The sequence below is a fragment of the Phocoena phocoena genome, chromosome 9, assembly GCF_963924675.1.
Source record: "Phocoena phocoena chromosome 9, mPhoPho1.1, whole genome shotgun sequence".
Classification (NCBI taxonomy): domain Eukaryota; kingdom Metazoa; phylum Chordata; class Mammalia; order Artiodactyla; family Phocoenidae; genus Phocoena; species Phocoena phocoena.
Window position 1 is genome coordinate 90,272,935 of NC_089227.1, and position 27,887 is coordinate 90,300,821.

The 27,887-nt window shown below is 37.9% G+C and overlaps 1 protein-coding gene across 2 annotated transcripts in view; it reads right to left on the reverse strand.

Annotated features, from left to right (window-relative positions):
* DGKI (diacylglycerol kinase iota) overlaps window positions 1–27,887 on the reverse strand; it is a 461,776-nt gene that overhangs the window by 144,439 nt on the left and 289,450 nt on the right. Inside the window, exons 21-22 of one of the 2 annotated variants that reach the window (XM_065884366.1) lie at window positions 12,207–12,406; window positions 6,897–6,959 (exon numbers count right to left, since the gene is read on the reverse strand). In XM_065884366.1, coding sequence (XP_065740438.1) covers window positions 6,897–6,959; window positions 12,207–12,406 — 263 coding nt within the window. The remainder of the gene's footprint in view (window positions 1–6,896; window positions 6,960–12,206; window positions 12,407–27,887) is intronic. The other variant, XM_065884368.1, reaches the window with a different exon arrangement.

Sequence of the window (27,887 nt, forward strand, 5' to 3'; positions counted from 1 at the left end):
TGAAATCAATCTAGAAAATAAAGAAAGCCAATAAAATTTAGATAAAATTTGTCTATAATCCTACTACTCAGAGATAATCATCCAGGGACACAAAAATAACAACAGAAGCATTAACAACAAGTGTATTCACAGTATTTGTGAATGCTTAGGCCCTTTTGGTACCCTCACAATTGGTCCAGAAATTATGACCCAAAAGTAATAATCCATGAATTAGAATCTGGACAGATTCCTGGCATGAAGCACTCTTCAGGTGTGAAGCACTCTTCTTCAGGCATGAAGCACTCTTCAGGCATAAAGCACTCTTCTGAAGGCTCAACTGGCCCAGGAGTCCTGATGAACCTGAGGTTCTAACAAAGCCACCAAGCTTAATTCATCTGGAGGCAAAACACATCTGGTGGGTCTTCTTAGCTACTTTAGAGGTAAACCCCATAGTTTACAAGGGCATGCATGTAAATTTCTACGTTGGCAATGTTTTTCCTACTCCCTGGTAGAGTGCAGGGTGTGGGAGAGTGAAGTTCACTGAAAGAAGAATGGAAAAGAGAAAGGGTTTTGAAAAAAGCAGACCAAGTCTTATTTTCTAATTAAAGGGCCAGAACTGAATAAACAAAGTAAATAGAACTTCTGTAGCATATTACACAAATTCAAAAACATGTTAAAACAAAAGCTTTGATGTGACTAGTCGGAAAACAGAATTACTGAATTTTTAGAAAGCACTTCAAAGAAATTTCTAGTTTACTTCCTTGGCCAGAGGCATGCAAAGATTAAACCACCTATCACTAATTTATGTTTTTTTTTTAATCATGAAGATTAAAGATTCTTGGTTCTGTCTTGGTGGTTTCTTGGTAATAAAATCCTTAAATTCAACCCAAAAGAAAAAAAAATAGACATATCAAAAATATTTCTCAAAAAAATATTTCTCTTAGTAAAACTCCCTTTCTTCATAGAACAAAGATCTTCGCTTATTGGAAGCAAGTTTAGAATGCTGAATCAAAGATAACAATTTATACTTTTTTCATGGATCTGTGTCTGACTCTGCCTTCCCCAAGACAACAAACAAATCCACACAATTTGGCACTGGGAGACATCTTGTTTATGTTTAAATTGGGACTGTTGTGCAAGATAGCCTATTACGTTCAACATTTGTTGGTTGCAGTTCAAAAACACCCTGGTTTCTCTGCAGAGCTCTTCTGCTGGGTTTAGCTATGGCACTCTCTGAGTAACTGTAGCAGGTAAAAAGAGGATATAGTGTGAAAACTCTCTGCTTTAAAGGGCAGTAGAGAAGTTCTGGCTCTGGGTAAGGAGGATAAGCACCCACCATTCTTTCTCCCCCAGTGAATGCAGCTATAAAACCTGGACAGAATGCCTAAAGCAGCTATTTGAGAACTCTGAAAAATAAATGATAGCAGCAGATGGGAGAAGAAGACCAGAATTTAAAATACCGTCCAACTAACGCTGAGCTCTCTCCTCCTTTGACCTCTAATCAACCCTGGTCCAGATCCAGGCAGCACAAAGCCTAAAATGGACAACAGGTGCAGAAAGAGACAGCTCTGGGAAAGCCCTTGAACTCTGGCCTGAGGAAAGGGAAGGGACTCTGAATGGTCAGAGAAATTTGGGGAAATCTCCCTCTTATACCTCCTCCATTTTCTCGCAACCCGGCACTCAGGCAATTTTGCTGTGCTGGCAGCAGCAATGACAAAGTCCTTTTGGTGCTTAAAACTGTAAGGAGAGGGAGATAAACAGCAAGGTCCTACTGTACAGCACAGGGAACTATATTCAATATCCTGGGATAAACCGTAATGGAAAAGAATATGAAAATGAATGTATGTATAGCTGAGTCACTTTGCTGTAGAGCAGAAATTAAGACAACATTGTAAATCAACTATACTTCAATAAAATTTAAAAAAAAACTATAAGGAGAGGGAATCTTCTTCTCTGATAAGAGAAGCTGTGGTCCCAAGAGGATGGGACAAACCACCATTGCTTCTTTTTCTCTTTCAGTCATATCACTGCTTGGTCCTGGAGGTGAACGTGGTCTCAGGAGCTATGCAGCAGTATGGGGTAAATAAGCCTGAGCTTTCTGGCTGAAGGATCCAAAACTGAAGCCCCGGGAAATGGGAAAGTACTGAGGGTGACAAGAGAGAGGGAGGAGCTCAGGAAGACAACTCCAGAAAGACGTCCATGATCTTGGGTTCATCTCTAGGCTGCAAATGTGTTAATCTGGCCCTAAACACAGTACCACAGACTTTAGGAACTGAACTACAGAGAAGACCCTCCCCTCAGATCCTGTCCTGCAACTTGGAGGGGTTGCACACCAGACAGATAGGAATAGCACTGCAAAGGCTCCGAAAACACAACTGAAAACACACTATGGCTACTATCCTCAGAAGATGAGTCAGAAATTGTGGCCTGAAAATTGAGTCAACTGCCTTCTAGAACAAAGAAATGATTAAGCAAAGCACATATCTAACAAAGGCTTGGATCCGGAATACATGACAAACTCAAAACTCAACAGGAAGAAAACAAACAGCCCAGTTTAAGAAATGGGCAAAAGACTTGAGAGGATGCATCACCAGAGAATGTATAAAAGATGGCAAATAATCACATGAAAAGACACTCATGTTAGAATGATTAAAATGTAAAAATACTGACATTACCAAGTGCTGACAGAGATGTGGAACACCAGGAACTCTCATACGTGGCTGGCGCAAATGCAAAATGATACGATCACACTGGAAAACAGTCTGTCAGTTTCTCATGAAGTTACCATACGACCCTGGAATCCCTCCTAGGTGTTTAACCGACAGAAACGAAAACTTACGTTCACACAAAACCCGTTCATCACGGTTTATGCAGCTGTGTTCAGAATCATCCCAAACTGGAAATAACCCAGATGTCCTTCTGGGTTATTAGGTAAATAAACAGAAACATCCATACAGTGGAATACTATTCAGCAGCAAAAAGGAATGATAGACGCAGCAACTCTCATAAACATCAAAGGTGTTATGTTCACTCAAAGAAGCCAGTTTTTAAGGGTTGCAGATTGTATGATTCCATTTATAGGGCATTCTCTAAAATGCACAACTGTAGCAGTCAGTGGTTGCCAGAGTTTGAGATGAGAGATGCAGGGATTAGGGGGTATGACCATAAAGGGCATAGATTACAAAACAAGATTTTGGGGGTGATAGAACCATTTTGGTGATTATGGTGCTAGTTATATGAATCCATATGTCTTAAAAGTGAGAAATATATATCAAAAAAGTCAATTTGGACCTATATTAACTTTAATTACTAAAATACAAAAACAAATATAATAAAGAGTCAAAAAAAAGTTATTCACATGGGAGTACAACCAGAATTTCCATTTGGATGCCTGTCACATTGCGTTGTAATTGTACTGTAGGCAACACAAGTGGGTCTGTTCCTGGTGTGTTCATTTCTCCAAGGCAGAAACCTTAGCTTTCTAATCTCTTATCTCCAGTATCCCACAGAGTATCTGATATCTAAAGCAGACACTGAATAATATTTTTGAAAGATGAAAAACGAATAAATTAGATGTAAGCAGTTCACATTATTTCATTTTGGTAGGGCAAGAGCAGGAGGGAAACAGAACTTAATGAAAAGCAATAGTAAAAGCTGAAAGCGTTCCAGAGACTCATTTTACAGTTACACACCTTTTGGGGCTTTCCGAGCATGACCATTTAATGTGAATATTCATGATTTATGAGATACAGTGCATGTATGTAGTCTTCGATGAGGATTCTACTATGAAGTCACTTAATTATAATGAATGTATTAATTGAGGTGCTGGTCTAATAATTCTTTGAGCAACACTGAGGAGACAAGGGTGAAATGGGTGAGGGGGTTTAAAAGGTATTATATAGTAATACCTTTATAAATACCATTATAAAATAATAAATAGAAAATACTTATTATAATAATAAATAGAAAATAATACCATTATAAAATAAATAAGTCTTGGGGATGTAATGTACAGCATGGTGACTATAGGTATTGACTATTTGAAAGTTGCTAAGAGAGATCTTAAAAGCTCTCATCGCAAGAAAAAACTATCGTAACCACATCTGGTGATGGATATTAACTAACTTACTATGATGATCATTTCACAATAGACACAAACATTGAATCATTATGTTTACACTTGAAATTGACACAATGTTATATGTCAATTATATCTCAATAAAAAAGAAAAAAAGAATGCCCAGATTACAAATTATGTCATATGCCAAGTCTGGAAATTATAACTCTTCTCTGACGTCAAAAAAAAAAGCGCTATAGTACATAAAATTTGTGGTGAAATATTCTATTTACTTTATTTTATTCTATTTGATGAAGCCACTAAATCCCTTTGATTAAAATTTAGCATTCATACGTGGTCATATATGATCAAAATGAAAGTTTCAAGATTCTTCTTTGTGTAAAGCTGAAATTTCCCATGTACGCAGACGTTAATTGTATGTTGCCATTCCTAATAATTTATGCATTATGCTGTCAAGACCATGACCCCCTCCCTAATTAAAAAAGTCATTAGAAAGCTAGAGAGAAAGGACAATTTAAATTGCTTTAGAAAAGCAACTTTACTTTAGGAACAGCAGAAAGAGAGGCTTCTCCCAAAGGAAAAATCATCTGTAAAAAAGAGTTGTTTTGAGCAGAGAATGGCTGATCCAAGAGTTAAAAGAAAAAAAAAAAAAGTCAGACAAAGTTTAGTTCAAGATACTGACTGGAGTCCTGACTTTCGTGAGGACCAGAGCAAGGTTAATGTGATTCATGCAATAGCAGCATGAGAGTGGGTCTACGCTAAGTTGCCGCTGTCATAATATATAAATACAATACTCATTGTGCTTGGAGTTTTCTCTGTGCTCCTGGCTCCATATGACAGAGTCCTGTTATTGAATGTTTAAAATAATACTCGAATTTAATTTTTATTATATAAATCTTTCATCCGTTATATAGACATAAAATCTATAATATGCAGTAATTAATATAGCACATACAAATATAAAATATTTTAGATAAACATTCAAGTTTTAAGTGGCCACATCTAGGTGGACTGCCTGTTACATGCCATGAAAATAAACAAGACAGTTCACCTTATTATAGCATACACACCTGGAAAAAGAAAAAAAGAACCTCATTCAAATGATATGATGAAAACTTAAACACAACTAAAACTTAAAAGGTGACAGGAATATGAGAACTATCACGTGGACTCCTATTCACACTCTCAATTCCTTGAGCTCTATCAATAGAGCTGCTGGAAATAATGATCACTGAGAGCCATTCTCTGGACTCAAATTTACTGAACAGGCCTTATGGGGTATATGTAATATACCCCAGCAATAGCCTCCAAATTGGAAATTAAATGTTATTTTCTTACTGATTCTTTGACCACTCAATTGTAAGTTCCATGAAGGTACAGAGCTGTTGTGCTCACCGCTAAATACAAAGGAGAAAATAGTGTCTGACACAGAGCAAGTACAAAATAATATTTTTGGAAAAATATTTTGTCATAAATGAGTAAATAAACGTGTATCCACAAGACAAGGGTTGAAAGTAAAATGATACATAACTGAACTTTAGGAGTGACTTTGCATATCCCTAGATGTTAGATATTGCAGAGTTCTGTTCAGACATGCATTCTTTCATTCATTCATTCTACCAACCAACCAACAATTCTGTTTAGTTTCAGAATACTTTGTGTTAAGGTCTGTGACCAAGGCTGGGAACACAAAGGGTCATAAGAAGATACTGCAAATGATTTCAAGTGGCCTAAGTGTAGTGTGGGATACACACAGATATACAGCTAATATAATTAGTACCGGTCGATTATACCTTGAGAACTATAGTAAGTACAATAATAGTATAAACTCCAATGAGGATGTAACTAGTTCTACCAGCAAGAATCAAGGTACAATTCTTAGAAAAGGCAGTTATTCAGCTGGGCCCTGAGAAATACATAGGACACTGATAGACGAAAAGCAGCAGATTATAAATTGTTGTGAGCATGAATTTTGAAACCAGGCTGCGGGAGTATGAATTCCAGTCTACCACTTATTAGCTGTGTGACCTTCATCAAATTACTCAACTTCTCTGTGCATCAGATTCCTCATGTATAACATGGAGATGATAATACCACGTATGGCAATAAGGTGGTTGGGGGAGTAAGTTAGTTAACCTGTGTAAAGCACCTGTAACAGTACCTGAAACATAACAAAAGTATATGTAAGACGGAGAAAAGAAAGAAGGGCAAGACAGAGGCAACAGCATAAAAAAAGTCCTGAAGTGAAGCGCTAAAAAACATTTTCCTTCTGTTTTTCACCAGAAAAATATAAAAGCACAGAGTTTGTTAAGTACAAACTACTATGTACAAACTGCACTTTGCTAACTCATTAACAACTTTGGGTTATTGATCTTTTATTACAACTATGGATTCCTCAACCCAGAAAAATCCACAGATGCACGTACCTACAATCAAAGCTCCACGCATAATTTCCGGGGTCCGTCCACAGAATCAAGTGCAGCGGGAGCTTCTTCAAGGTCATCCCTGAGCCATAGATAATGGAATGGTCTATGGGTTTACAGACTTTCCACAGAAACCAATGCTTAGTATGGAATTTTATACAACCCCATGAAACTCTGGACCCTAAAGTACCTAATCAAAAAATTAAACTGTGAACTCAGAGGACCGAGACAGATAGAACACAAAGAATTTCACAGCTGCATCTCAAATCAAAGAAGGGCTAAAGCAGACAATTACAGTGAGGTGCTTCTCTGCTTGAGAAGCAGACCTGTGAAGGGAGAGGGTGCAGGTAGTCTGTCCCTGAGGAGGAGATGAAGGTGAGAGACACAATGTAAAAACGGGACGGCTTTGTACTCACATGGTGAAGGAGCCTGGGGGGGCAGACACTCTCCGCAGGTCCGCAGCTTGCACCTGATGGACACTAGAGGCAGCAGGGAATGAGCAGCGAAGACAGTCAGCAAAACAGCGTGGACAGACAGGGGAACAAGCCAGGAGAGAGAAAGAGAGACACACAAAATTTAAACAGAAATTAAATGAGCGCATCACCAAACAGTAAATGAAAAGAAAAAGAAAATCAAGCCAGCCACGGAAATAATCAAAAAGCCAGTGATAGCGACAAAGCCAACAGGACACATGGCAGGGCCGGCTCTCAGGCAAGCCACAGACTGGAGCACGAGGCGGGGCACCGGCAGATGCTGGAGGAGCGCGGAAGCTGCACGGGGCTGCGGGGCAGAGGGTTACCGCGGTCCTCTCCGGCTCTAGGTCTCACTGGGCATCCATCCATCCATCCACACACGCACACGCACACACACACACGGGTGGTAGGCTGGCACAGTCAACTCAGAGCAGAATCAAGGTAAACTGAATCCTTTAACATAGTCCTCAGGATTCCAGGGCTTTGTTGGAATATTCATGTCAAAGGACAACCGTCTTCAAAAGAGCGACTCGACAAAAACTTTAACTTCCTTCAGTTAAACAGAGAAGGCTTTCTAAGAAATCCCAAGGTAATACCAAGAAAGCCTAATTCTATCACAGTGATGCTGTAATTCCACTCATATTCTTGGTAGAGGAGTGAAACTATAGACTTCTCTCTGCTCTCCCTTCTTTTGTAAAGGAGAGGGTCTTCGATGGTACCAGAAAAGAGAAAATGTGGAACTGAAGAAACTAAACCCCACATTTCCTGTCACTGTTACATCATTATTCCCTTCACTCTCTTCGACCATTTGAACAGTTTCACTATAACTGCAGTAGACGTACCCCCCCATCCCTCTTTTCCACGGGGTACATAAATTCTCATATAGAGCCACCCATGAATTAACTCCTTGTCATCCTGAACGGGCTATCAGTGATAACCAATGATACTTCTCAGCAGCCCAGGATGCTGGAAGTCGGTTGCCCAAGGTTTGCCCAACTAGAAATCTTGCCCCGGATCATACAATCACCCTTAACAACGTTGTCTTAATTGCTAGTGAACTCAGGCTGAGATCTTCCTATGCACCTGAGTAATGCAGAATTTCTGATCTCCCTCAAAAGTGACTTTCAAATAGAGAACATAATCAAATATACCTGGCTATCATGTTACTAGTACATGAATATGAACCTAAACAAATCTGCTCTATTACTTTTAGGGGGGGAAGAAATTTATTGGAGTCATATTTCAAGTAGATTCATAAGCCACAAATGACATACGCTCCTGTACCAATGGGGTGGAGAGGGGAGAGGAGAGTGAACATAACGGGCCTAGCCTTTCAGTTTATATATAGTAACAGCAAATAGGATCATAAGCCAAGACATTTTTTTAGAAAAAATTTTTTCCTTTTTGCATACATGAAGATCCACTGGCATCATGAAAGCTTCCTATTTAGCTGTTTCTCATGGGAATTCTTCCAGCCATCCATGTGCACCAGATCTTGAAATTCTTAAGTATATATCTTCCACTTCTGCCATAAAATGTGACCAAGACATTTTCTGTTATTATTTTTATATTCACGAGGTTTTAGATTTATGTTATTTTAGAAACAATTTCTGAGAAACGTAACAGATAGGACTTTATAGAGCCGATCCATGTGCGAGTCCCTTGTTCAACATGTAACCGTAAGTCTCAGACACGCTACCGGGCACTGGTGACCCTATGAGGAAAACCCTGGGGTCTCCCCACAGAGCAGGGGAGACAAGCAAACCAATAATTACACTGGTTTTGATAAATGGTGTGAGAGAAGTAACGAGAATACTATAGGAGCGCTGAGTGGTGTATTTAATGGCTGGAAGCAGATAGAAAAGGATTCTTAGGGGAAGTGATATTTCGATGGAGTTTGAACTTGAGCAGGGGCTAGCAGATGAAAGCAGGTGAGGAGGGCAAAAATATAATGACACACGAGACAGGCCGTACTGCTCCAGAAATAGCAATATGCTCTAGAGCGTAGGAAGGAGAGGACCAAGGCGATGATCACAAAGGTCGGTAAAGCCAAGGAATATAGGTCTTACATTTTTAGAAAGAGCATTCTAACCAGTCTATTGGAAAAGACACAGTGTGAAGGGCAGCAACATTGGAAACAAGGAAATGAACTGAGCAGATTTTAGCAATGCTGACGAGAGGTGATGAACACGGCTCCGCCGCTAAGGCTGTGTTACTAGCAGAGGGGAAAGATGGTGTGGGAGTTAAAGGTGTGGGAAACAAACAGCAGGAAGAGTTCAAACAATGCAGGGGACATGTAAAAGTAGAGGTGACTATGAGATATGCAGGTAAGGATGTCAACTAAGATATCTGGGTGCGAGTCTTCAGCTTTTAGAAGAAAGCCTGGGCTGAAGACACAGATGTGAGACACACTAGCTTATCCCTCACAGAGGGAACTTGTGATGTGATTTCCCAGAGAAGGGGCAAATCTATGAGGAACACCAGCATTTCAGCAGAAAGGGGGGCCACAGCCCTAAAATCTCAAATATTCATGTTAACGTGCTATGTGAAAGGAAGATAAGTCCTTAAGATGAATTGAAAAGCTACCCCTTTCTGACTCCCTTCCCCCTAACACAGATACACACAAGTTTTTAAACTACAACAGCTCTCTTTCTTCAAAAAGAAGGCATGCGAATGATGAAGAAACAGTAAAAAGTCAGAAAGGGAGAAAGGAAGAAAAGGGAAAGAAGGATGGAAAAAATAAAGGAAGGAAAGAAGGAAGAAAGAATTATCTTTCAATACTCTCTTTCTGCCTTGGCTGCAATAGTGAACTTTGCACACTGTGGCCTAAACAGAGAAAAGCTTGGAGGGCTCAGAAGGTGGAAGAAAACTTTTAAGAAGATATTAGTGGCCCGGCTGCCCTTAAACTGGAAACTCCACTTGGAAATCCAGTGGAAGAAGTTAGATTTCCAAACAAAGATTTCTACTGAAATAGAAAGAAGCAATCTAATTACAGAGGGCGAAAAAGAATAGTGGTGAGAGATTTTCTAAAAATGTGTTGAATGGTAATTTTAATAATTAATTGTAATAAAGGTCTTGGCTGATCTTTAAGATTTATATGTGTCCTTTTAAAAATGGACAGAATATTATTACCTGCATTTCACACAAGTCTTTCCTACGGCCTGAGGCTGCTTGGATGGAGACACCACTGCCCCCTGGTGGGAAATAACAGCATTTTTGAGTTGAGGCTGCTGCCTTTTTTTTTTTTTTTTTGCCATACACGGGCCTCTCACTGTTGTGGCCTCTTCCGTTGTGGAGCACAGGCTCCGGACGTGCAGGCTCAGCAGCCATGGCTCACGGGCCCAGCCGCGCCGCGGCATGTGGGATCTTCCCGGACCGGGGCACGAACCCGTGTCCCCTGCATCGGCAGGCGGACTCTCAACCGCTGCGCCACCAGGGAAGCCCGAGGCTGCTTCTCGAACACCCTCCCGGCTAAATCTATGAAGTCACATCATCTATCATATGTGCCATGTGTACAAAAAGAAAACAACTCTTTCCATTTGTTTTTATACGAGAAGAAAGCCCAAGTAAATTCTTAATACAGTTTCTGAGCAAATACAAATTCTTTCTCAAGGGCAAAAACTGTTTGAAACTAAACACCCGAAAAGAGTTTCATGTCTCATAAGGTTATTAAGCATAGGAGCACCAGGCATGAAAACGGGAGCTGTTTGCCTGTAGATATTAAGAATTTTTAGCTCTGTTAGCAAACGATCTACAAGCGATCCAAAACAACGTGGACTATCTCAGAGAGGGCTTTTCACTTAGTAGCTCAGAACTTTCCCTTAAACCAATAGTTCATGGCTTAACTCTAATGTTTCAAGAGAGAATATGGTCAACCATATACTATTGCTGACACACTGCCTGAAACGCACAAAGTGTATGTTCACCCTAATAGTGGTAAAGGCAGAGGACAGAGAAAGCCGCAGAAATGAGCTGAGAGTTTCACTAGCTGCAAAATGTAAACAAAACGAAAAAGGCAACTAAACAAGCCCTTTGGATAACGATCTAGGAAAAGTGCTGGGGGGAGCCCAGATTGACTCTGGAAAAGGAGGATGCAGAGGAGAGAAGATCCCTCACCCCAGCTTCAAGTTTAGAAGCAGACACTAAAAACTGAAACACGTCACGAGCCCTGTCGAATGCTGTTCTTCAACATCTGCCATCTCAGAAAGACAGGTGAAGCTTTGGCAGGGAGCGATGACACCTGTGTCATCGGTTCATTCTAGGCACTTCTGTACTTGTCACATTGACTCAATAAATACGTGGCGAAGCATGCCCTTCCTTCACAGGCACTAGAGGAAGCCAGCCATTCAGTACAAATAGGTAACCATGCATCACAGGCCACAAATAGAGGAGCACCTTGGAGGGACCCTCGCTGTGACAGAAGAATGGCCCAAGGCTGAACCCTAAAACGTCCTTACCTTGAGTCAGGTCAGCCATACGTGCATGATATGTGAAAGATACTCTAAAAGATACCCCAAATCCCCATCTTTCTCCATCCCTTTCTCCAACCCCCAAAAAGACATTTCAATCGAAATTAGATTAAGGGACTCTATAAAATGCACTCAAAATATCTAGTCATTTATCACCTTGTCCAAATCAGTTTATCAAAACACCCAAGAAAGGAATGGGTCCAGGAGGGATACATTTTGTTTAGGCATTGAGTCGTGGGTCAGGTTTCATCTAGACAATAGGACGCCACCCAGGATGGCAAAATTGAGTTGAAGCATCAGAGTACACAGGACCCCAAAATGGGAGCATTGGGAAAGGGCAGAAGGGGATACAATGTGGAGAGAGGGGAGCCAAAGCCAGCTCTGCCGACCTCCTGCACCTGGAGAAACCAACACTCTCCAAGCGACCGGGGAAAAGAGGAGGCCAACAGCGCGCCTTCTTAAACAAAACAGAACACGTTCAACAGGACACGTTTTACGACCCTGAATCACTCAGTGATTTTCTGCTGGTCCCAGTAAGTATATACTCAAGTGGTCAGTGAAAAAGCGTCATCACTCTAACACATCATACAGCAATAACTTCTGAAAGAAGCGTGTGGTCACCGTATAGTAAACATGAAGAAATATGTGCAAGAGACCAAGGAGCTGCTGAGTTTCCTGGACTCGTCTCCTTTCCCAGCACAGGGAGGCCCCTGATCATGCACATGCTCAGTGCCCTCCTCTCCACGGTCTCCATGTTCACAAAGGTGGGCAAGGGCAGACTCACTCATTGAGTAAAGGCATGGACGTCCTTCTCTTGCTCTTCTGTACCATGTTGGCCTGATTCCTCAACGAGATCCGAATCATAGCCGGGGCCAACCTACAGGGCTCTCCATCCACTTGCATGGGGATGGATTTGTAAGTTAGCAGCATGACCTCCCGACACTGGTGCAGCCTTTCTCCGTGGCCCCCGACTTGCAGGGCAGCCTATAAAGACAAGAGGCAAAAGGAAGCGAGAGGTTAGTGCTTAAGAGTTACTCAGGAAACCTAGAAACCCCAAGCCCACTGCCTATAATCAAAAGGCCTTTGAAAAATACTTACTGAAAGCTGTTAGCCATGAGTAAAGTGGGAAACCTTGGAAAATCACTAATACACATAAACTGAAATATCTAAATTTTGATGGCTTTATCACAAATCCTCATCGATAGCCATTTTTTGCTTTTACGTATTTTCAGCCTTAAATTAATCATTAGTTTAATACAAAAGCTCTTTGTGTTGTCTACTCCCATTGAATAACCAATGTACGTAGAATAAAAATATAAGAAAGATAAAATACATGGTTTAAGACAGCTTCCATACTACACTTACTATATAAATATATTTATATATAATTATAATATATAGTTATATATTATATATTAAATATATTATATTTAAATATGCAACCCATCCTTAGAAAATTTTTCAAACTTCAGGTAAGCTTTTCCTTTTTACCTAAAACCTCCTCAAACTACTTCAAATCTGTGTAAGATCAATGAAATGCAAAATAATAATCCTCAATTGAAAACATCCTTTAGAGTAAAGCAGCTTTGAGGATCAAAATCAAACACAGTAAGAGCTCAGTTCACTACAGTAGCCACAAAATGAAAAGTCAACCCAACATTAAAATTCTGCAACAAAGTAGCATAATTTATCTGCCTTAGTAAAAAAAAAAAAAATTTTAATATATATTTTAGTATCACTTATCCTTTTAGGGATGAACTAAAATCAAACAATATGTTCGGTTATGCATACAGATAGTGCCCAAATTGTCTTATACAGTTTGATGGACATTTTTATACACATATGTAAATCTCCATCCAGATCAGGCTTTAGGCAGTTTATAGCAACCAGGTTTCCATGTGTCCCTGCCCAATCTATTTACATTCCTCTCACCAACCAATCAGTAACCACTATTCTGACTTCTATACCATAGATTCAATTTGTTTGAACTTGAACTTCATATAAGATGAATCATACAATATGTACTCTTTTGTGTCTGACATCTTTTGCTCATCATTATTTTTGAGTAATAGAAAAGTGTATTTACCTACTCTTCTGCTGGTAAACATCTGGCTGTTTCCAGTTTGGGGCTATTAATGATATAAACTTTCTTGTGCCTGTCTCTTGGTGGATACGTCCCCTCTCGTGGTACGTAAGATGAGTACAATTGCTATGCCGTAAGTTTTTTTTTTTAACTTTAGTAGATACTGCTAACAGTTGCTCAGTAAGGCTTTATTATAATACATTTTGAGTATCAATTTTTAATGAAGTAAACAAACTTTTAAAAGAAGTTAATACTAACTCTAGCTCAAAATCTAAAAGATTGACTTAAAAAGAAAAACCTACGGGAAAAAACTTTGTTAACTGAGATTTGTGAAGTCATTTTCCACTAATTTGGTTCCCAGATAGTTGTGTTTATCTGATACTTTGAACTACTTTTGCACTTGCATTAATCTGAACAACAGAAACCTGATTATGTATGAATGCAAAGAGAAAAGGAACACAAAGGGACAGAAAGGAGGAAAGAAAGTAGAATAAAAACTGAAAAGTAAAGAACATACTTCATTATTGAACACCTTTGATGTTAAAAAGCACTCAGTTGTGAATTTTACATACAATTTTATTCAATTAGTAGAACAAGGAGGCAGAGGAGAATGAGGCGAGAATTTACTAAAATCCTTTCCGGCCTATTACCCGATCCTCTGTTAACTCAGCTTAAGGTCTTTCTGGCTGCACTTAAATGACTCATTTAAGTTAATCTATGGACTTGAGCCACTACCTCATCTCCCGAACTTTTCCAAAATATTTCCCTTGCCTTCAACAAGCACTTCTCAGGGCAATGTTTATCTGACCACACTGTATCCCTTCATCCATGGAGGAAATACCATTTTCTTCTCTTTTCCCCCAGTCTTGACTAGGCCTAATGACAGATAAAAATGCAGAACCTGCTAAGTATGAACTTATTCCTCTGGGTTTGACAGGACTGAAAGTTGCTTAAATACTTTCGAACCCTTCGGTATCAGAAGGCTTCCACAGTACTATAGAGACCATTTAAGCCATATTCTCAGCCTCGGTGATAGATTAACAGCAAACACAATTAACAGAGGTAAATAGCTGTCAGTGGCAGTTCCACTGGCATTTCAGAATCAGTCCAGGATCACTGAACAGGCACAAGAGGAATTACAGTAATTAGCTTTTCAGAATAAAGACAGTTCTATTATTGTTAGCACAAAAACACTTACTTTTGCAACAAGTTAAAGGTAATATTTTAAAATTCTTACTAGAAATAGTTATTTTTCATCGTTCAGATTAATCTAGACTTAACATCCTATAAGGCACAGGCCCTAATAACCATAATGACCCCCAGGATTTGCTAGAATGAGTCATTTACTGATAAGAATACATTGGTGTATTAATGACAGATATTCAATTGTCTGTTCAACCTAGCATTACTATACTCTTGTGAAAACTTCGAATATTGCCTTTCTGGTGGTATATGACTTGGGAGGAAAGCAAAGACAGCCCCTGGACTAAGTGTATCCATTGCCATTTATTGTCCTCAAGTCATTACAACAACTTTCTTTCAGTCCACAGTTAAGGTGTGAGGTTTTCTTTCTTTTTTTTTTTTTTTTAAGATTTCTTTGATGTGGACCATTTTTTAAAAAAGTTTTTATTGAATTTGTTACAATATCGCTTCTGTTTTATGTTTCGGTTTTTTGGCTGCAAGGCGTGTGGGATCTTAGCTCCCTGACCAGGGATCGAACCCACAACCCCGGCAATGGAAGGCGAAGTTTTAACCACTGGACCACCAGAGAAGTCCCTGGTGTGAGGTTTTCTGATTTTCTGCACTATGCTCCTCCCCGGAATACTATTCTCCATCTAAGTCTCATCCTCCTTCTTACTACTCAAGTCCTTATTCCACTTGCTGTCAGATGACAGGACAGACAACCCTGGGTTGGGAAACCAGAACAGAAATAAGGGCAAGTCTTCCAACCCCTCCTTTCTCCCGACTGCTGCAGGCCCCTGACTCCCAGTCCCAGTCCCGTAACAAAAGGCCCAAGGCAGCGATCAGTGACATGGACGGTAAATAACGGAGATAATCAACAATACGAAAATCTGGGTTTTTTTTTTTTTTTTTTTCAAGACGAACAAGGTGGTCTTGTAAAACCAAATAACAAAAAATGGAAAACTATTTTGTTTTATTAAAAAATAAAACAAGAGAGGATAAGATATAATGGAGTTTAAAAGTCATACAAGAATGTTATAAAGATCTATATGTTAATAAACTGGAAAACCGAGATAAATTTCTGGAAAAAATATAATTTGCAAAATTTGGTGTAATAAATATGGAAATTGGATAGATTAGACTGTTTTAAAAATTGAAAGTTTTCAGAAACATTACTCATTCCACCCCCAACCCCAAAATGTGCCAAGTAGACTTAGATGTTTTACAAGTAATTCTACCCAAGTTTTATAGAAAGACAGTGTCTAATAAAACTTGTTTTAGAAAATGATGCTATGGCTTCTGAAATAACAAAACCAGATAAGGGCAGCAGCAGAAAACAAACTTTTAACCTAAATTATATTTATAATCACACATACCAAAATCATTAAAAAAAATAGCTAATTGCTTTTACTGGTCTGTTACATAAAAACTAAATTGTGATCCATTATGGGTTTTTGCAAGAATTAAGAATACTTCAACATCAGAAAATAACAAAGAATGAAATAATTCCATTTGCAACAACATGGATGGACCTACAGATTATCATATTAAGTGAAATGTCAGAGAAAGGCAAATATCATATGATAGCACTTACTTGTGGCACCTTAAAAAAATGGTACAAAACGAATTTATTTATAAAACAGAAATAGACTCACAGACACAGAAAACAAACTTACGGTTACCAAAGGGATAGCGGAGGTGGGGGGCCGGGGAGGGGTGATAAATTAGGAGTTTGAAATTAACATATACCCACTACTATATATAAAACAGGTAAACAACAAGGACCTACTGTATAGCACAGGGAACTATACTCATTATCTTGTAATAACCTAAAATGGAAAAGATTCTGAAAAAGAACATATTTGTATACATATATATGTATAACTGAAACACTCTGCTGTACACTTGAAACTAACACAACATTGTAAATTAACTATACCTCAATAAAAATAAAATAAAAAAGAAAACACATTATTATAATTTCACCATACTGCAGTTTAAGTGAGATAAACCACATTATCATCCCAAAAGGTGCAGAAAAAATAATAAAGTTCAGTGCCTTTTAGGGTCAATTGTTAGAAAACTAGGAATCGAACACAACTTATTTACCTGATAAAGGTCATCTATCAAAATCCGTAGGGAAAACATTATTTGGAATAAAGAAAATTCAAAGCATTCCTTTCAAGGGACAAGATGATCCACTAGTAACAAAAGTTTTCAACATAGTATTGGAGGTCTTGACCAACATAATAAGTCAAGGAAATAAAATTGGAGGAAAAAGCCATGGAAGAAAGAAAGCAAACCTTGTAATATTTCCACTAATATCATCCCATACATCAAAAGTCCAAGAAAATTCACAGGCCAAAAATTAAACCTTGTAAGAAAGGTACACTATCAACATAAAAAAATCAAGTGCTCCCCATCTCTAGCAATAACTAAGTAAAAATATAATAAAAAATAGGATGTCATCTATAATATCAACAAAAATAAAGCAATAAGACTTTTATGCAGAAAATTTTTAAACTACTGGAGACATAAACCTTAAAGAAAAGGAGAACCACGCCATAGCCATGGATGGGACAATTTAATACTCTAATGATATGAATTTCCTCCAAATTAATACATAAATTCAATGTAATTCCAAGTGAATATGAGAAATACTATTTTGAAGAATCTTGTCAAACTGATTCTATAATTAATTTCAAAGAATAAAGGTTCACAAATGGCTGAGAATATTTTGAAAACATAACAATAGATTATCCTTATTGAATATCGAGTCATGTAATATTCAAAGATACAGTAATTCAAATAAAGGTGTTTGCATAAGAAAAGACATAGGGGGCTTCCCTGGTGGCGCAGTGGTTGGGAGTCCGCCTGCCGATGCAGGGGACGCGGGTTCGTGCCCCGGTCCGGGAGGATCCCACGTGCCGCGGAGCGGCTGGGCCCGTGAGCCATGGCCGCTGAGCCTGCGCGTCCGGAGCCTGTGCTCCGCAACGAGAGAGGCCGCAACTGTGAGAGGCCCGGGTACCGCAAAAAAATAAATAAATAAAATAAAATGGAGAAAAATAAAATCAGTATTCTACCTCCCATCATACACAAATATTAAGCCCAGATGTATTAAAGGACTAGGAGCAAGAAACATAAATATTAATATAAAAATTAGCCAGTAGAAAGAGAGGAGAGTGCAAGTATATATTTCTCCTTAGCTCTCTTTTATCAAGCAGTGTCTCTGGCAGTGGCTGTTTCTCCTCTGTTTCCATTTCCCACTGGCAAGCACTCTTCCCAGGCCACCCTGTCTCTACGGTCCCAGCACAGACAGGCAGCCCCAGCAATGACCTCAACTCTTGTGGTCTGATTCCCTTCTCTGGAGTCCCAGCTCCTGCCCAATGACCCTCACTGCACAGCCCATCAATGGCTACTTGTCCAAGGTCCCACCACTGCTGAATGGCCCTGGCTCCTGAATGCTGATAACACTGTCTTTTCCCTTTGTCCCTCCAGTCCTGGAGGTGGCAGAGAATTTCTGCAGTTGCTAATCCATGGATTGCTATCTATGGGTTACCTCTTTTCAGTTCTTCTAATATCCTGTAAGTAGTCCCCTGTACTAAATTCCCTCAATTGAACTATCTCACATGGGATATTTTCCCTCTCTGACACCCTACCCTAGTCCCCCAAATGAGAAATTTTACTTAAGTAATTTGCAGTGGCGTCATCATTCAATGCATATTTTTCTATACAAGTTTTTACAAGCGGTTTTATTGCCACGAAGCAATGCCATTAAGTTTTATTGCTTTTTTCCATTTTATCAAATATTAACATTTCTGGACAGGGGTGTATTTTAAAATCCTACTGTAATACATGCTGTAAGCAGTCTAAATTCCACCAGCAATAGTATTACTATTTACTTAATTATTGTTCATATGAATAACATTTATGGCAAAAATAATTCCATAGATTCAGTTTCTTTATATGTTAAGTGATGAGGTTTTGGTAGGCTGCTATGGTCTGTTTTAGCACTAGCATTTTAGGATTCTAGGTTGTACCTATAATTTCATGTTCTCAAATTCTACCACATGTCATCTAACTTCGACAATATTAGCTGTATGCTAATGCACAGCCAGTATCTACAATGAAGCAGAGGACAGTAAAAAGGAAAGGCTTTACTTGAAAAACTTTCCTTCTGCTCATTAAAATTAATCCAGCAATTATTAAATACTTACTATGAATAAGAACATTTTTTTGAAAAAGTGAAGATTCTTATAATGAAGAAACCTAAGTACTCCTTCTCACTGGGGTTTATTGTATACTTATGTCTTTTTCCATTTTTGTTCAATAGAGGTAGATTCACTATTAAGGTGAGTTCATGGGAGGCAAAAAAGCCACAAAAGGGGTCTGTTCAGCTTTTCTGCCAACAGTGAGATCTAGCCTGGAATTCAGTGGTGCACTTTGGAAAAAAATCATCTTCATGCTTTCAAGCTATTTCCATAAACAATCAATCTTCTGAAATCTGTAATATCGTGACAGAGTTAATATAGTGTAGTCATATAATCAACAACATATCCTGGGATCAAATAAATTTGCATAAACCTAGGAAGAAACACATCTTATTGATGATTGTTTTTTTTTTACACTAGGCTAGTAGCATCCATCCCTTATACTAGACTTGTTTTTGGATTTTGTGAAGCAAGAAGGGAACTGAACAGAATATAATGCTGAAACGGTATCAACTAGGTCACAATAAAAGAAAAGCCAGACTCCATACAATATATCATCTACCCAGCATATAATCAATTGTATTAGACACGAAAAGAAGCAAGAAAATGTGATCCGTGAGGAAGAAAAATTTTTTGAAATGATCACTGAATGGAGTTAAGAGCAAACTGGACACTGCAAAAAGGGGTCAGTGAACATGAAAACAGAGCAATACAAATTACATAATCTGTAAAACAGAGACTAAAACATTTTATTTTTTTCCGCAAGACCCATAAGGCAATAGCAAGCAATTTAAGTACACATAATTGAATGCCAGAAGGAGCAGAAAAGGATGGAGCAGAAAATACACGGATGAAAATATTCCAAATTTGTAGGGGAAAAAAAAAAGGTCAACCTTCAGTTCCAAAAAGATCAATGAACCTAAAACAGGATAAATACAAAGAAAACCATGTGGAAGTTAGAATGATGCCCACTACAACAACCAGGAAAAATATGCCCACATTCTAATGCCCAGAAACTATGAAAACCGTACAAGGCAAAAGAGCCCTTTCTGGTATGATTACATTAAGGATGTTGACATAGGAGATTATTTTGGATTATCTGTGGGAGGGGGCCCTGATGTCATCACAAAGGTCCTTATAAGGGAAGAAGGGAGGCAGGAGAGTCAGAGAACAAGAGGTGAGTATAGAAGCAGAGGTCAGAGTGAGGCGGGGCCATGAGCCAGGAAAAGTAGGCCACCTCAACAAGCTGAAAAAGACAAGGAAGTGGGTTCTTCCCCAGAGTCTCTGGAAGAAACACAGCCCAACCATCCATCTTAGACTTCTGATCTCCCAAACTGTATGATATTATATTTGTGCGGTCTTAAACCACTGCTCATGGTAATTTGCTTACAGCAGCAATAGAAAAGTAAAACAAACACATAGAGGCTTAAAACTAAAAGAAAAAAGCCTCAAAAACAGAGGAAAAAAAGACATCAACAGGGGAATAATGATACAAATGGTACCTGACTGTTCATCCTTAAAACATGGAGGCCTGAAGAAAATGAAACAACATATTTAAAGTGCTGGAAGAAGCCAACAAACAAACCAGTCAATCCAGTATTCTATATTCATAAAAATATAGTTTAAAAAAATGAGGATAAAATAAAGACATTTCAGAAAAATTAAATTTGAAATTATTTACTGCCAAGAGAACTGTACTATAAGAAATGCTAAAGGAAATCTTTCAAACTCGGGCAAAATGATACCAGATGAAATCTTTGATCAACAGAAAGAAATGAAGAAAGCTGGAAATGGTGAATATGTGGGTATACATAAAAGACTATGAACTGTTCTTTCACCTCTTAATTTCTTCAAAAAACAACTGACTGCTTAAAGCAAAAATATCAATACTGAAATGCGGGGTTTATATGTTATGTCAAAGTGTAATACATGAAAAGAATAGCACAAAGTAGGGGAGAAAAAATGAAATTATAAGAGAAAAAGGTCTGTAACAAATTACTTGTATCAAGAATAAAGGAGGGGATTTTACAGACATTAAAAAAATAATAAGAGAACACTGTGAACAACTTTAGGCCAACAGACTTAACAATTTCAACGAAGTGGACAAATTCCTTGAAAAATTCAACTTAGTAAAACTGACTGAAGAAGAAATAGAAAATGTGAATAATTCTATATCTATTCTTGCCCCAAATAAATCTCAAGCCCAGACAGTTCTTTAGGAAATTCTATGAAATAATTAAGGAAAAAAATAATACCAATCTTATAAAAATTCTTTCAGAAAGCAGACAATCCCTATCTCAATTTATGGGGCCAGCATAACCTTGATATCAAAACCCATAAAGGATATTTCAAGAAAATAAATTTATAGACCAATATCTTTCATAATCAGTCTCAAAAATGCTTAACAACATATTAGTAAATTGAATCCAGCATATAAAAAATGATAGTACATCAAGTGAGGCTTAACTTAGAAATGCAAACTGAGTAATTTTTTTAAAAAATCAATGGAATTTATGATATAAAGAAAATAAAGGAGGAAATCAGGTCACTTCCATATATTAAAAAAAAAGCATTTGAGTAAATACATCACTCATTTGTGACTTAAAAAAACTCTCAGAAAACTGACAGAGAATCATAATTAATTACATAAAGGGCTTTTATAAAAACAACAACAACCAAACAGCATACCTCATGAGGAAATATGGAATGCTTCCTCCTATAATCGGGAAGAAGGCAAGCATGTTCATTCTTACCACAGTTATTCAACATATTGCCAGCTCATTCAATAAGGCAAGAAAAATAAAAGGTGTGTAAGGAAATAAAACTGTCCTAGTCACAGACCACACAATTATGTATACAAAAAAACCTAAGGGGGCTTCCCTGGTGGCGCAGTATTTGAGGGTCCGCCTGCCAATGCAGGGGACACGGGATCATGCCCCGGTCCAGGAAGATCCCACATGCCATGGAGTGGCTGGGCCTGTGAGCCATGGCCGCTGAGCCTGAGCGTCCGGAGCCTGTGCTCCACAGTGGGAGAGGCCACAGCGGTGAGAGGCCCGCGTACTGCAAAAAAAAAAACCCCAGAAAAACAAAAAAACAAAAAAACCTAAGGTATATATCAAAAACTACTAGAACTAATGAGTGAATTTAGCAAACCTGCAAGACAAAGTCAATAAATAAATATCTACACATGTGTGTACACATAGACATCAGTTATTTCTATATATTAGCAATAATAATTACATGTGAAATTTAAAATCATACTATTTAAAATACTTAGGAATGAATTTAACAAAAGGTATGCAAGGACCTGAAAACTGCGCTGAAACTATAAAAGACTGCTAAGAGAAATTAAAGAACACCTAAATAAGTGGAGAAATATATCATGCTTATAGATTGGAACATTCAATAATGTTAATATGCCAATTCTCCCTAAATTTACCTATAGATTCAATGCAATCCCAATTAAAATCCAAACAGTTTTATGTAGACACAAACTAATTCTAAAATCTATACACAAATTCAAAAGATGCAGAATAACCCTAACACCCTTAGAAAAGCAAAGTGAGATGATTCATATTACCAGGTTGAAGACTTACAATAATCTATAGCAATCAAAACAGTGTGGAAGTGGATTAAGGATAAACAAATCAATGAAACAACAGAGTTCAGAAAAAGACCCACATACAATCAAGAGGCAAAGGCACCAAGACAATTCTATAGAAAAGGAAAGTCTACTCAAAAAATAGTGCTGGAAAAAAACTGGATAAATGCATTTTAAAAAATCATGAATAAGATTCTTTTATTTCACCTCTCATGATGTTATTAAGAAACTTGCAAAGTTTTGGATAATCGTATTTTTAAAAATGAACCTTGAAGCTACTTTGCAGAATACACAAGAATCTGAGCTGAATCACATACTTATACATAAAAGCTAACACTATAAATCTTCAAGAAGACAAAGGAGAATATCTTCCCAACCTTTCCTGGAGTAAGCAATGATTTAAGAAGGACACAAAAAGCTCTAGCATGAAATATGCCTACCTCCTAAAACTGGAATTCATAAGAATATTTAAACTTCTGCCGATCAAAAGAAACATAAAAAAAAAAGATAAAAATAAACTGAGAACATATTTGCACTAAATATACCTGTCAAAAGACTTGTATTCAGAATATATAAACAGTACCTGCAATTCAACAATAAAAGATAAACAGCCCATCAAAATATGCAAAAAATACAGACATTTTTTAAAAAACCAAAGACATAAAAGGTAACAATAAAGGTAAACAACATGTCTTACTCTCTTTTTTGTTGGACATAATTGACTGTATAAAACATAATTTCTTTCTTTCTAGGGATGTAATTTTATCCTCTCATTCTGTTTCATCAAGTGTAATATTATATTAGCTTTTTGTTTCTATCCATGAACACATTTTCAGAACCTGTAGGGTATTAAATTCCTAACACTTCCCATCAGGTATTCTTAGACATTGCTGTTGGGCAAGTAAACAGTACAAAATTTCTAGAAAGCAGTTTTATAATTTTTATTAAGAGGCTTTAAAATGTTTATGCCATTGAATCAGTCATTTCTCTCCTGGGGATTTGACATAAGAAAATAATTTGAAATGTTAACTGTGGTTTATAAACATTATGTTAATTACAGGAGTGTTTTATACCACCAAACATCGAGAAACCTAAAAGTTCCGTAAAGGAAGCTTTTCATAAAGGAATAATTATTATATAAATTGAGACATAGTTACACAATGAAAGAGTAGGATTTACTTATGATTCCCTATATATTTAAAAACATGGAAATAAAGCAATTGAAAGGGAACACATCAAAATATAAATATAGTTAGTTACAGATCATGTGATTCTGAGTGATAGTTTTAGTTCTTATACTTACATATGTTATCAAAATAAACATTTAATATTACTTTTTTCTAAAAAAAAAAAAAGATTATCTGGTATGTGTACAACTTCAACCCTGGGAGTTTCTCTATGTAACTTTTCTCACTGAATAACCTTTAGCTTTTCTAATTCATAAATATCAAACAGCCTACATATTTTAATTTCAATTAACAAAAAGAAAGCGGGCTATGCTTTCCTTAAAGTTCAGGAGACTGAAATCTTTGGATTACATACCACATAGCAAATTAGGCTCCCAATTCCTCCATCTGAATAGTGCTTTCAACTGTCTTGAAAAGTTTTAGATTACTTAGAAACAGACTCAACATGAAAGGCCCTTTACAACTGTAATGGCAGAAAATTGTGGCAGAAGTCAATACAGCTTATAGGGTCTGATTATGGTCTGTGTAGAATCCAAAAAGCTAATCAGGTTACCAAGCACCCAATGAAGAATCATCTTAATTAATAGGAATGCATTTCAACCAGTAAAATGAATTGAATACTTCCGCTTTGAAATGTGCAATTACAAGATAAAGTCTAAAAGAAACAATATTTTCTCCCATTCTAGTAATTCTATTTCAACTCTCTCTTAAAGCACCACTCTGAATATTTTAAATACACAAAAATACATACACTTTTACCCAAATAACTACACTCTTCTGTTTATATAATCATCTTACACAGATGTGTGAGTTTTCAAATAATTTACCTTCTTAGAAACATAATAATTTCAAGGCATGTGAAATTTAAGGACTGAAAATAAAGTGCTTTCATTATTGAGTAAAAAAAAATACAATAGTGTCTGCTATATGAATAGGAAGGTAAGATGTGTATGAATATGAAGCAATGTTATTTAAAGAACATGGATGTTCAAAATTGTGCGGTATTATCTACATTTAATAATCGTACTATTCCATTTTCTCTACACCAACTCCCATCTATTATTTTCCTCCTTTTCCTACTAATGATGGGATGGGAGAGAAAAGGATTTGATAGACCCCCCTAAATATTCTCTCCTGACCTAGAGGGATCTCCTGAGCTCTAAACATATATTTCAAACTGCACATTTCTATATCTTCTTAGATGTCTCACAGGGGTTTCAATTTTAACTTATATAAAACAGAGTTCATTTTTTGACACTATTACCTTTCTTTTATATTTTCTATCACATATAATATATTCACCCTTTGCCTATGCTGGCCACCCGGCATTCACTGATACTCCTTTCTCACCCTTCACAATAAGTCCGTATCAATAACTCTTGAATTCACCAACCCCTTCTATCTTCATCACCACTGTCTTTCTTCAGGCTTTCGGATCTCCTCATCTCTTCAACTGGACTTTGGTACCAATGTCCTGATTTGTCCATCTGTCTCCAGAAGTTAAGATTCTGGTCACCTTTCACACTGACATCCAGATAACTTTTCTGAGCAACAGATCTGATCCTGTCTCATGCCATCTGCTGCAACCTCCCCGTAACAGTTAAAACAACAAATTATAAAAACCCAACCCTTTCTGCCCTTTATTCACCATTTGTGTCATCACTCTGAGCCACCACTAGTAGTTCTCCTGGTTTCCATGCCCTCTTAGGCTGGTCCCTCTAGGGTAGCAGCCACTTGGCCATCTCACCCATAGAGACTCCTGCCTCCTCTGTGAAATTCTTGCTGATCTCCCCAGTTTGTAAATACGGTTCTCCTTTCCATCGTCACACATGCCTTTCTCCTAGAATCTGTGTCAGACTGTTATTGCTCATTTCTTTCTTCATCTCTCCCCACAACATGAACTGTGGGCATCCTGAAGACACAGCTTTTCTACTGGTTCATTTTGTAACCATTTTACCTAGCAGAGTGTCATTTATGGATTCAATAAGTATTTGTGGATTCAACAACTATTCAATAAATATTCATGACCGACATTGAATGAATGAGAGCAGTGAGACATTTTAAATAAGTATTACCTTGAATTTACAAAACTCCTGTTAATTAGAGACCATCAGTATTGCCCATATTTTCCATATGCTGCATGGCATTTAATGATCCAGCCTCAAAAGTTACACAGCATGAATTCCACTGTACTCTATTTGCCAAGTATCTGTAAGCCCACCTAGATTCAAGGGGAGGGTATACAGACGCAAACTCTTCATGGGAGTAGTTCCCAAAATTGGATGCCACTTCCAAACCACAGTCACCGTCAAAAGATGCTAGTGAACTTATTATTTTGAAAATGTATATATAAAAGAACCATTTATCCTGCTTCTCTGAAACAAACTGTATAACTAAGTAACAAAACAGTAGGAATAGAAAAAAATTTTCTCTTTAGAGACATATTCCAGTTAATAAATGAAGGATAGAAGTAGAATATCACAATTTTGCAACCACTGATGATTCCTGGATGCAGACATTGATCGTCAAAGACTGTTAACCAGAGACAGAGAGAGAGAGAGAGAGAGAGAGAGAGAGAGAAAGAATGAGACATTACATATCCTCTCTTGGAAGAATAAAACACTACTTACAAAAGAGATCTGGGAAAAAATGTGTCTGATGAACCTATATCCAAATATCAACTTAGCGGAAACAGGGAAGAGAGAAGAACACATCATTGAGACTTTGGGGATGTTATCAGCACAGTACAGGACAAATAGCCTGGTTTCTTTAATAAATAAATGAAGGGAAAAAAGAGAGAGAGAGAGAGAGAGATGGGTGGGAACCTACAGAGACTTAAGTGTCATACCAGCCAATCACAGTGAATGCATTTTATTTGAATCCTGATGAAAACAAACAGAGCATAAGAAAACAAATGACATCGGCAAGACAACTAAAATTTTGAATACTGAGTATTTAGTGATATTCAGAAGCTATTATTTTAATTTTTGAGATAACATTTTGTGATTGTATCCATAAAAAAATCTTACCTTTTACAAAACACATTCAGAAAATTTCATGGGTAAAATGATATAATATCTGGGATTTACTTCAAAATAATATGAGAGGAGATCATAGCTGGTGACAGAAATAAAATTGTCCGTGAACTGATAATTACAGAGGCTAAGGGATGGTGCATTAGGGTCCAATATACTGCTTGTTTTTACACTGAACTTTTCCCATAACAAGTATTTATTCTTAAAACACACTTTAGGTGGAAGCACGTGCTCGGCTTCCCAAGGGACCCCTTTCCCCTTTGCGAGTAGAGCCTGGGTACAGAATGCCACCAACCTTGCCTGATTTCATCAAACAAGTCTTCTGACAGGTCTCCCATCCTCTAGCTTTCTCCTGGCTTCAGTCCATCTTCTCCAGGATGACCCAGCCGTGTGGCTGACAGGGTCTTGGTGCTCCAGCCAGGTGTCAGGCCTGAGCCTCTGAGGTGGGAGAGCCGAGTTCAGGACACTGGTCCACCAGAGACCTCCCAGCCCCTTGTAATATCAGTTGGCAAGAGCTCTCCCAGAGATCTCGGTCTCAACGCTAAGACCCAGCTCCACTCAATGACCAGCAAGCTCCAGTGCTAGACACCCCATGCCAAACAACTAGCAGGACAGGAACACAACCACACCCATTAGCAGAGAGATTGCCTAAAATCACAATAAGTTCACAGACAATGAAAAACACACCACCGGATGCAGTCCTGCCCACCAGAAAGACAAGATCCAGCCTCATCCATCAGAACACAGGCACCAGTCCCCTCCACCAGGAAGCCTACACAACCCATTGAACCAACCTTACCCACTGGGGGCAGACACCAGAAACAACGGCAACTACAAACCTGCAGTCTGCGAAAAGGAGACCCCAAACACAGTAAGTTAAGCAAAATGAGAAGACAGAGAAATACACAGCAGACGAAGGAGCAAGGTAAAAACCCACCAGACCAAAAAAATGAAGAGAAAATAGTCAGTCTACCTGAAAAAGAATTCCAAGTAATGACAGTAAAGATGACCCAAAATCTTGGAAATAGAATGGAGAAAATACAAGAAACATTTAACAAGGACCTAGAAGAACTGTGGAGCAAACAAACAATGATGATCAACACAATAAATGAAATTAAAAATTCCCTAGAAGGAATCAATAGCAGAATAACTGAGACAGAAGAAAG